This window comes from Homalodisca vitripennis, chromosome 5 (genome assembly GCF_021130785.1).
Source record: "Homalodisca vitripennis isolate AUS2020 chromosome 5, UT_GWSS_2.1, whole genome shotgun sequence".
Taxonomy (NCBI): Eukaryota; Metazoa; Arthropoda; class Insecta; order Hemiptera; family Cicadellidae; genus Homalodisca; species Homalodisca vitripennis.
Window position 1 is genome coordinate 3471845 of NC_060211.1, and position 12361 is coordinate 3484205.

The 12361-nt window shown below is 38.4% G+C and overlaps 1 protein-coding gene across 3 annotated transcripts in view; it reads left to right on the forward strand.

Moving 5' to 3' along the window:
* Positions 1–12361, forward strand: part of LOC124361727 (ubiquitin carboxyl-terminal hydrolase 48-like) — a 213769-nt gene that overhangs the window by 147265 nt on the left and 54143 nt on the right. For all 3 annotated transcript variants that reach the window (XM_046815669.1, XM_046815668.1, XM_046815670.1), the window contains one exon: positions 2705–2838. In XM_046815669.1, the coding sequence (XP_046671625.1) occupies positions 2705–2838 (134 nt within the window). The remainder of the gene's footprint in view (positions 1–2704; positions 2839–12361) is intronic.

The window sequence follows — 12361 nt, forward strand, 5'->3', positions numbered from 1 at the left end:
AACTCCTGGGAATATACCTCGATAGAGGGTTGACTTGGAGGAACCATGTGGACAGTGTTTGTGCGAAACTATCAAGTAATATTTATCTCTTGAGAGGTCTTGCCGAATACTGTTCAGATCAAATAATGAAAATTGCATATTACGGTTTGGTCCACCCACATTTATCCTACGGTATTATATTGTGGGGTGGCTGTTCAAATGGCGACTTCCACAGACTTTTTGTCTTACAGAAGAGAGCTATTAGAATTATTGCTAAATTAAACTTTAGAGAGTCGTGTAGAAATTCATTTAGGGAGCTCAAAATACTAACATTGCCATGTTTGTATATACTGGAGACTACTGTACATTGTCGGTTTAAGAGCCAAATGGTTCGAGGTCGTGACATTCACAACTACGATACGAGGTATCGAGAAAATGTCAGACCTGCTCAGCATAGATTGAGAAGATACGAGCAACTTCCTTCTCAAGCCGGCATAAAGTTTCTAAATGGGCTCCCTGAAGAAATAAAATCAATAAATGATCTAAATCGGTTCAAAATTACATTGCGACACTTTTTAGTGTCTCATTCTTTTTATACAGTTGGTGAATTCATGGACCATCTCACTAGCTCCAATGTGCGGTAGTGCAGGGGCGCTGATATCCAAAGTTATTTTTATTATATATTAATTTTACTGCTTGACAACTTTTATTGTTAACTAAAATCGATATTGTTAGCATAAGACATTTCATTATTTTAATAATTATACAATTATTATTATGTGACGCATGCTATGCAATGTTAAAATTGTTTCTGGCAATAAAGTATATTGTATTGTATTATTGTATTGTACAACAGGTAATGTTTGTTATCTCAGGGCGCAGCAAATGAAGCGTGCGATATCTGCCAGACAAATGGAGACTTTGAGTGGGTTTAGCATATCAAGGGATCTATCAGGCTGATTAGTGTGTCACATATCTGAGTTTCCACCCCATATCTCAGCGGCTTAGGTGAACACGTCTAAATGACCGGAGAGGGACAAAAGGCCGATGTTAAGGGTTATACAGGTCAATGTGGGGGGTGATAACTTAATCCGGTCTGGTGTGTCCAATTTGCTGGCCAACACGGGGTGGGGAGGGGTCACTTCTCAGCACAAATTAGATAAGGGATGACCACTTGCCAAGATATCATCCCTGCCGCTCTCCGCTCCATTAGAACCGACCTCCACCCCTCCCCTCCCTCGCCCTCTCCCGCTTACATCTTTCCTGATGGTGTATTGGTAAAGTGATTAAGGCCGAAATAATTTCTTTCCCATCTCTCCCTCCGCTATAATAGCGTGCCTGTTGTAGCCTTCTCGAGTGGTTTCTGCTCGGCGTGACGACGATTGTTCAATGCTGGCTGATTAGTATCTGTTACTATATAATACTAATGTGTGTGTGTGTGTGTGTGTGTGTGTGTGATTATACGAACCGCAAGTGTGTCATACAGTTTGTCTACAAGTAAATCTGTAAATTGTTAAAGTCTGAATGGTTTTCAATCGAAACATAATTATTATACATAGTAAAACATTAATTAAATTGTGAACGTACATTTAAAAATTATCTTAAATAAACGAGCTGAAATTTACTGAAATTGCTTTTCTTAGTCTCATTTCGTTAGCTGGCGCGGATGCATCTACTATTTACGGTTCTAGTGATTAATGTTATATATGTCAATGCTAAAAAGGTATTACATATGAAAAATTTGATCATTTGTTATTATGATCCCTTTCGATACCGTCTCTCTCCTATTACCATCAAAGCAGTGTAGCTGGTACGGCGGTTATCGCGAGATAACAGAATCGAGCAACGTCGAGCGTGGCTGCTGCTTCCTTGGATGACCACTGAGCGTAGTCTTCCTTGCAAGTAGTCCGCCTGCCCGGACATTGGTGATGGTTCGGAAGACTGATGGTTCTCCAGGTTAAGTGTTACAGGGGGCTTCTTAGCCCCAACTTTATCTCGTAACATGATACATTATATATGTAGAGGATATTAACTGTGATTATGTAGAGTAAACATTGTTTTTGTCTCGGAGACTATTTTGATAGTCTCATCCCGAAATAATCAACGTGTCAGTTTTTATACTCAAATTCATCGGTGATTATGAGTAATGATGAAAGTCGTCTGTGTGATAACTTATACACGACTACTAGTTTTAAACCCTTATGATTTAGCAATTTATCTTCATTTTACCAAAAGTTTGACTTTCGCCTTATTCTGTATAGATGTCGGAATGTGAATCTGCGTTAGAAACTTTAATTGTATTATCGTATGCGTATTTTAAATGTGTAATTTTAATAGGATTAAATCTATATCATTAATGTTTGCATCGGGTATAGTTTTTGTACCAATACTTGTTCAATCTCTAGGTCGAGAACTAATCTCTAATTATTACCTTAATGATGATTATTAACATGCGGGATGTCAGGCCGATTAACATGCGTTCTCGAGTAGCTCGAACTTGCTCTGGAGCAACACTGGACAACAATCAAGGCGGGAAAATGGCCGCTTGATTAGTTACCGCGCCAATGTTTTGGGAGTTTGCTCGGTCCTCTTGTACTTTTCCCCAACGCTTTCCGCACTGTAGGCGGAGCATTACTCTCAACACACGATGAATGTACCACAGGTGAAATTCACATGTCTTTGTATTATAACGTATTAAGAGAAGGTTTGTGATGTTGGATTCCAGAGCTTTGTCAGAGCTGCTTCGCCGCACGCTTGGAGAATGAGCAAAAGGAGAAGTTGAACTACGATCGGGCAAGGCTCAACATCCGGCTCGTTCCTTCCGCTTCCAGCCTTGACGACCAGGAGTCAGACTCGGGGGTAAGTTTACGTGTTTATGTAAGCGAGTCTGCAGGTGGAGGCAGAGCGACGGTGACGGACACTGGAGGAGAGGGAGTCCCGACTGCGGGTTGCGGCGTTAACGACGCTGTAGTTTCGTTATTATGTTGTTAGCGGGTTCTGTCCGCTCATAAAAGGAGCTACAACTCAATCAGGGAGAGAGGCAACCACCGTCTTGAGGCGGACCACTCGGCTCGTCAGGTGTGCTCTCACGCGGCAGGGAATGTTGAGTGATCAGCAACAGTCAGATGTTCGGCCGTGTTAATCTTGAGGACAAGCCACAGAGTGATTGATGGCTGTCCGTGCCACAGATTATATATTCTTGCAAAACATGTAAAAATGTCGCTGAGATTCGTGAACAGATTTGCTATCCAGTTTGACAACCTTTGATTGAATCTTTAGGAGATTTAATACTTACGCTTTTCATTATCTCGGAAGGGACGCTCAAAATATACATTGTTAGAAATGAACAAGAAATACGGGAAGGAAACAACGCCAAATTCTTTTTAAGTTTACCTCGCATGGTTAACATTATAATGTGGGTTGATTCTAGTGTAGGTGAATCAACATGACAGATGTATGATGACGCAAAAACCACGTTTCTATTGGCGCATCACGGTGAATTGTATAACTGGTGATTGGAATTTATTACATTTATAATTTATATGATAGTTTGTTAGTCATATTCAACATACTTTATACTTGTATAACAAACAGATCATCTTTATTTGGTCGTACCGGGAATCTTTAAGGAGTTTGTAGCTGCAGTTATCCTTATGAGTTAAACTGCAGTTATGACATTTTATATTGTTGGTTCAAGTAATCTTCTTCACAGAAGCGTTGTAAAATGTGTTTATTCAACCTTTTAATTTATATTTATTTATTTGTTAAAAAAGACCCATATACAGTATTAAATTATCTATGGTGCTTAGAATGTTCGAACCTGCAAAATTTGGGTTTCTTGCCAGAATCCCTCACAATGAGTAAACTATCCCAGGAGTTATCGGTTGCAAGGATTAATGTAATGTAAGAATCTCTCTTGAGCACTGTTGAAAATTAGTTGAAACTTCTTAAAATGGTAATTTGTCTGTCTCGTTTAATTTCATATTTTGATTAAGTGCATATGTTGGAGATAATAAATTAAGCATTACGTCGACACACGTGATTTCTGACTTATTCTCGTTAACACTATCATATGACTTGATTATATATACCTAGACTGCAGTTATTGTAGAATGGGTACAGTTTTATTGATCTACCTCAAGAAGGGATCCGATTCCAGGTTTCAAAACGTGTTACAGGTTAGTTGAATCACCGAAAAATGATTGGAAAATGTAAAAAATGTTGCTTTCATAATCAATTACTTTGTCCAGTTTAACTCTCCTCATATCCCTGATTGAACTATTTACAAGAACTGGTTTACACTCGTGGTTCATGACACCTTATTACTTTGCTAAAGATAACGATGTTAAGAAGCACTGGTCAATGTGGCTTGTAAACTTGTCTGTAGTTAGATATCAGTTAGTACTGAAACCAAAGCTGTAATATAGAAGTGACATAGAGATGAACGCATATTTGATGACCGCTGGGTAGGGGGGGTGTGTGCTGGACAGAACGGCAGACAGGACTCGAGCTCTGGTCTCGCCCTGAGGCGCTGCTCTGGCCGTGCGCTAGACAATGGAATTGAGCTCTAAATCATTAGCGAGCCGACCAAACCGATGGCTCATAATTAAAGGGCTCGCACTCGTTCACAGAAAAATAAATAGCAATAACAAGGAGCGAGGAGAGACCTGCGGCAGCCTGTGCAAATACTCGTGGTACTCGGCACCACTTTTTGTGGTACACATACTCACACACGTTGCGCTGCTCTTCGTGCTCATTCACCTCTACATGTCACGTGTATCACTTAAGTAGCAATAACAAGGAGCGAGGACAGACCTGCGGCAGCCTGTGCAAATACTCGTGGTACTCGGCACCACTTTTTGTGGTACACATACTCACACACGTTGCGCTGCTCTTCTTGCTCATTCACCTCTACATGTCACATGTATCACTTAAGTAGCAATAACAAGGAGCGAGGACAGACCTGCGGCAGCCTGTGCAAATACTCGTGGTACTCGGCACCACTTTTTGTGGTACACATACTCACACACGTTGCGCTGCTCTTCGTGCTCATTCACCTCTACATGTCACGTGTATCACTTAAATAGCAATAACAAGGAGCGAGGACAGACCTGCGGCAGCCTGTGCAAATACTCGTACTGTACTCGGCACCACTTTTTGTGGTACACATACTCACACACGTTGCGCTGCTCTTCGTGCTCATTCACCTCTACATGTCACGTGTATCACTTAAATAGCAATAACAAGGAGCGAGGACAGACCTGCGGCAGCCTGTGCAAATACTCGTGGTACTCGGCACCACTTTTTGTGGTACACATACTCACACACGTTGCGCTGCTCTTCGTGCTCATTCACCTCTACATGTCACGTGTATCACTTAAGTAGCAATAACAAGGAGCGAGGACAGACCTGCGGCAGCCTGTGCAAATACTCGTGGTACTCGGCACCACTTTTTGTGGTACACATACTCACACACGTTGCGCTGCTCTTCGTGCTCATTCACCTCTACATGTCACGTGTATCACTTAAGTAGCAATAACAAGGAGCGAGGACAGACCTGCGGCAGCCTGTGCAAATACTCGTACTGTACTCGGCACCAGTTTTTGTGGTACACATACTCACACACGTTGCGCTGCTCTTCGTGCTCATTCACCTCTACATGTCACGTGTATCACTTAAGTAGCAATAACAAGGAGCGAGGACAGACCTGCGGCAGCCTGTGCAAATACTCGTGGTACTCGGCACCACTTTTTGTGGTACACATACTCACACACGTTGCGCTGCTCTTCGTGCTCATTCACCTCTACATGTCACGTGTATCACTTAAGTAGCAATAACAAGGAGCGAGGACAGACCTGCGGCAGCCTGTGCAAATACTCGTACTGTACTCGGCACCAGTTTTTGTGGTACACATACTCACACACGTTGCGCTGCTCTTCGTGCTCATTCACCTCTACATGTCACGTGTATCACTTAAGTAGCAATAACAAGGAGCGAGGACAGACCTGCGGCAGCCTGTGCAAATACTCGTACTGTACTCGGCACCAGTTTTTGTGGTACACATACTCACACACGTTGCGCTGCTCTTCGTGCTCATTCACCTCTACATGTCACATGTATCACTTAAATAGCAATAACAAGGAGCGAGGAGAGACCTGCGGCAGCCTGTGCAAATACTCGTACTGTACTCGGCACCAGTTTTTGTGGTACACATACTCACACACGTTGCGCTGCTCTTCTTGCTCATTCACCTCTACATGTCACATGTATCACTTAAATAGCAATAACAAGGAGCGAGGAGAGACCTGCGGCAGCCTGTGCAAATTCTCGTGGTACTCGGCACCACTTTTTGTGGTACACATACTCACACACGTTGCGCTGCTCTTCTTGCTCATTCACCTCTACATGTCACATGTATCACTTAAATAGCAATAACAAGGAGCGAGGACAGACCTGCGGCATCCTGTGCAAATACTCGTACTGTACTCGGCACCAGTTTTTGTGGTACACATACTCACACGCACTGCGCTTCCCTTCGTGCTCATTCACCTCTACATGTCACGTGTATCACTTAAGTAGCAATAACAAGGAGCGAGGACAGACCTGCGGCAGCCTGTGCAAATACTCGTACTGTACTCGGCACCAGTTTTTGTGGTACACATACTCACACGCACTGCGCTTCCCTTCGTGCTCATTCACCTCTACATGTCACGTGTATCACTTAAGTAGCAATAACAAGGAGCGAGGACAGACCTGCGGCAGCCTGTGCAAATACTCGTACTGTACTCGGCACCAGTTTTTGTGGTACACATACTCACACGCACTGCGCTTCCCTTCGTGCTCATTCACCTCTACATGTCACATGTATCACTTAAGTAGCAATAACAAGGAGCGAGGACAGACCTGCGGCATCCTGTGCAAATACTCGTACTATACTCGGCACCAGTTTTTGTGGTACACATACTCACACGCACTGCGCTTCCCTTCGTGCTCATTCACCTCTACATGTCACGTGTATCACTTAAGTAGCAATAACCACGAGCGAGGACAGACCTGCGGCAGCCTGTGCAAATACTCGTACTGTACTCGGCACCAGTTTTTGTGGTACACATACTCACACGCACTGCGCTTCCCTTCGTGCTCATTCACCTCTACATGTCACATGTATCACTTAAGTAGCAATAACAAGGAGCGAGGACAGACCTGCGGCAGCCTGTGCAAATACTCGTACTATACTCGGCACCAGTTTTTGTGGTACACATACTCACACGCACTGCGCTTCCCTTCGTGCTCATTCACCTCTACATGTCACGTGTATCACTTAAGTAGCAATAACAAGGAGCGAGGACAGACCTGCGGCATCCTGTGCAAATACTCGTACTGTACTCGGCACCAGTTTTTGTGGTACACATACTCACACGCACTGCGCTTCCCTTCGTGCTCATTCACCTCTACTTGTCACGTGTACCACTTAAATAGCAATAACAAGGAGCGAGGACAGACCTGCGGCAGCCTGTGCAAATACTCGTACTGTACTCGGCACCAGTTTTTGTGGTACACATACTCACACGCACTGCGCTTCCCTTCGTGCTCATTCACCTCTACTTGTCACGTGTACCACTTAAATAGCAATAACAAGGAGCGAGGACAGACCTGCGGCAGCCTGTGCAAATACTCGTACTGTACTCGGCACCAGTTTTTGTGGTACACATACTCACACGCACTGCGCTTCCCTTCGTGCTCATTCACCTCTACTTGTCACGTGTACCACTTAAATAGCAATAACAAGGAGCGAGGACAGACCTGCGGCAGCCTGTGCAAATACTCGTACTGTACTCGGCACCAGTTTTTGTGGTACACATACTGACACCTGCGGGCTACTACTGGACTGTCTCACGAGTAACCAGACAGCGAGCTACGGCTAACGGAAGACTTCGCCCAATCTTTTAGGAAAGACAATTTTATCCTTCCACAATTTTAATTTTTTTAACGCTTCCTCCGTTTAAGGTATCATAAGTTCTTTTTGTTGTCAAAAAATAAGTTATTTTAGTAATTCTTTAGTGGGGTCAATGAAAGCCGTAGAAAGCATGGTAAATACAGAGATAACAGTGAGACTTATGACTTATTTCAAACAAAATTGGAAAAGGTTACATGTAAAGGATTTGGTGAATCAACAAACCGGGAAGCCCACTTTCTGTTGATGTGTAAGGTCAAAGGTATAGGGGTTGATTCTCACAGAGCAGAAGTTAGAAGGGACCTCTTCCTAGCTAATGTAGGACCTGAACCGTTGAGATAAGTCTCAAATGTTCTGCTTCCATTGAAAATACTTCAGGCTTTCTGGGATGAAGGCAGGTTTAGGTCAGTATATAAACCTAAAAACCATTTTTGCAGCACGGGTAGAATTTGAAAGAGGTATTGGAAAGCTTTGCAGATTTTGTTGTACGATTATGATTAAAATAACTCGCACAACATTACAGATATGTGGGTATTTTTATGAATGAATCAGTGACAGATTTGCAGGGGAAGTAAACTTCCCTAAATTTGAAATAGAAATACGACAGCGCTGGCCCAAGTGCATAAATACTACAGCGCTGGCCTAAGGGTTTAAAGGAAGACTGTACGCCATTGAAATCTTATTGGAATTGGTGGAAACAATAGGATGAGCATATCGTGAAATAGACAAGATAATGGCAAGTGAAGTGTGTAACAGAGTTGGACTGCAACATGGATATGGCAAATGTTTGGTAAAACAACAAAAATGTATCAATTGTGAGAAAGTTGGACATTTGTCTAGGGTTTGGAAGTTAAAAAAAGTAAGTCATGATGCCTTAACGGGCGAAAGCGTTTTTAAAATAAATTGAAATCTTTGAAAAATTTAAAATGTCCTTTATATTAAAAGCTAGCGACCTCAATCAAGCATATAACAAAACAGAACATTTCTAGGAAAGGATGGAAATAAAGCGAAACATATTATGTTTTTATGGCGTAATAAAAGTTGTTTAATTTATTGGATTTTATGTAAAATTAACTGAAAATTGAATAAAATACGTCCCAGACATATAAGACCACCTATTTCTAAGATATCAGAAAATATTCAAAATTATTTACTGGCCTATTGCTTAGAAACTGTCTTTGTTCAATAAGAAAAAGGATGTAAATTATTTCCCAAATAACCTAAAAAATGAAATTAGAATCAATGTAATCAAATATAGGCAATGAGGAAAAACAAAATGTTAATCTACACTCAGGGCCCCGTGGACCCCAAGACAAATAAGTTGTTTATTATCCGAGACAATGGTCACATTCATTCCTTATTTATGAGTTGTTACAATAATCACACTTACCCCACATTCATTTATCAGAATTATCAGATATTCTAACATTCTTTTGTTATAATGATCAAACTAATTGAAGCATCCATTCATATTACTGTCACACTCTACAAGTGCTTAGCATATCCCTTGAGTGGACCATGAGACACTGTTGCACCAGTTGGACTTACGGCTCACTTCGTACAAGTAGCATGGAGACCAGTGCGTGGAGATCTCAGACGTTGTCTCAGACGAAATTATGATGAATCATGGTGCAGCCAGGGCCCTATTCTGGGTTATTTTTTGTGTTTAGATTTAATTCAGTGTCCCGGGATGGACAACGGATTCAAAATGCTGACGAGCAGCCAGGGCTCCATTCTGGGTTAATTTTTGTGATTAGATTTAGTTCAGTGTCCCGGGATGGACAACGGATTCAAAATGCTGACGACCAGCCAGGGCTCTATTCTGTGTTAATTTTTGTGTTTAGATTTAGTTCAGTGTCCCGGGATGGACAACGGATTCAAAATGCTGACGACCAGCCAGGGCTCTATTCTGGGTTAATTTTTGTGTTTAGATTTAGTTCAGTGTCCCGGGATGGACAACGGATTCAAAATGCTGACGACCAGCCCCGGCTCTTTGGGTTAATTTTTGTGATTAGATTTAGTTCAATGTTCGGGATGGACAACGGCATTCAATAATGCTGACACGACCAGCCAGGGCTCCATTCTGGGTTAATTTTTGTGATTTAGATTTAGTTGAATGTCCCGGGATGGACAACGGATTCAAAAATGCTGACGACAGCCAGGGTACATTTCTTGGTTAATTTTTGTGATTATATTTTAGTTCAATGTCTCGGGGATGGACAACGAGATTCAAAATGTGACGACCAGCCGGGCCACTTTTCTGGGTTAATTTTGGGATTGGATTTAATTCAGCGTTCCCGGGATGGACAACTGGATTCAAAATGCTGCCGACCAGACAGGGCTCCATTGGTCTGGGTTATAATTTTTGTGATTAGATTTCAGTTAATGTCTCGGGCATGGACAACGGGATTCAAAATGCTGATGCCCAGCCCCCCCCCCCCCACGGCCTCCTTTCATGGGTTAACTTTTGTGTTTAGATTTAGTTCAATGTCTCGAGATGGTACATGATTCTAAATGCTGACGACCAGCAGGGCCCTATTCTGGGTTAATTTTTGTGATTGGATTTTAATTCAGTTGTCCCGTGGATGGACAACGGTATTCAAAATGCTGAGACCAGCCAGGGATCCATTGGGTTAATTTTTGGTGATTAGATTTTAGGTCAAATTACCGGGATGGAAACGGATTCAAAAATGCTGACGACCAGGCAGGGCTCTCTATTCTGTGTTAATTTTTGTGTTAGATGTAGTCAAGTGTCGGGATGGAAACGGATTCAAAATGCTGACGACAAGCCAGGGCTCCATTCTGGGTTAATTTTTGTGATTAGATTTAGTTTCCTTCAGTGCTCCGGGAAAATCGAATGATAATGAAAAAAAAAAAATATAAATGGAACAAATAAAAGAAATAACAAAAAAATATGACAATAAGGATCAGAAAAAATGAATGGAAAGAAAATGAAAGAATGAAAAAAAAATTAATAATAAAAAAAAAAAAAGAATAAAAAAGAAAAAAAATAATAAAAATACAATAAACAATATAAAAGTAAATAGAAAAAAAAAAAAAGAAAATAAAAAATGAATAGAAAAAAAAAAAAAAGAAAAAAAAAAACAGACAAATACAAAAAAAAATAAAATAAAAAATCTTATAGAAAAAAAAATGGATAAAAAAAAATAAAAAAGGTATGGAGAAGAAAAATGGAAAGATACAATACAAATAAATAGAAAAAAAAAAAAAATGAATTGAAAAAAAATGAAAATATGGACAAAAAATAAAAATAAAATTAATGTAATATTGAAAAAAAATATAAACAAAAATGAAAAAAAGAATAAAACAAAAATAAAAAAAAGTAGAGAAAAAAAAAAAGAATAAAAAAATGAAAAAAAAGAAATATGATTAAAATATGGAACAAAAAAAAAAAAAAAATGATTGAAAAAAATAAAGAAATAAAGAAAAAATAAAAAATATAATTGAATATAAGATGAAAAATAATAAAAATGATGAATAAAAAATTAATAAATAAAAAAAAAAAATAAATAAAAAAAATGGCACAAAATAAATGCAAATAAAAAAAAAATAAAGATAACAGAATAAAAAGATGTAAATGAATAAGAATGAAAATAAATGAAAAAAAAAAAAATAATAAAAAAAAAAGAAAAGAAAAAAGAAAAAAAAAAATGAAAAAATAAAAAAAAAATAATGAAAGAAATGAAATAAAAAAAATAAAAAAAATAGTAAAAATGTATAAAAAACAAAAAAATAAAAAAAAAAAAAAGAAATAAAATTATGAAACACAAAATAAAAAAAAAAAAAAAGACAAAAAAAAATGAAAATAAAAGATATAAAAAAAAAAAAAAAAACAAATAAAAAAAAAAAAAAACACAATGTAAAAAAAAAAAAACAAAAAAAATTAAAAAAAAAAAATTAAAAAAAAAAAAATAAAATGAAAAAAAGCAAAAAAAAGCAATAAATTAAAAAAAATATAGAACAAAAAAAAAAAAAAAGAAAATGAATGAATAAATTTAAAAAAAAAAAAAAATAAAGGGAAAAAAAAAAAATAATAAAAAAAAAAATGAGAAAAAACTATAAGAATGAAAAAAAAAAAAAACACTAAAAAAAAATATTGAAAAAAGAACAAAAAAAAGAAAATGAAAAAAAATGGAAAAAAAAAAAAAAAAAAATAAAAAAAGAATGAAAAGAAAAATAAAAAAAAATAAAAAAGAAGAATAAAATAAAAAAAAGAAAAAAAAAGAAAAAAAATACGAAACACTAAAAATAAAAAAAAAAAAAAAAAATGAAGAAAATGTGACAAAAAAAAACATAAAATAAACAAAGAAAAAATATGAAAAAAAAGAAAAATAATTGAAGAAAAAAATGAAGAAAAAAAATAAAAAAAATGAATATATCAAAAAAAAAAAAAAAACATAGAATGAA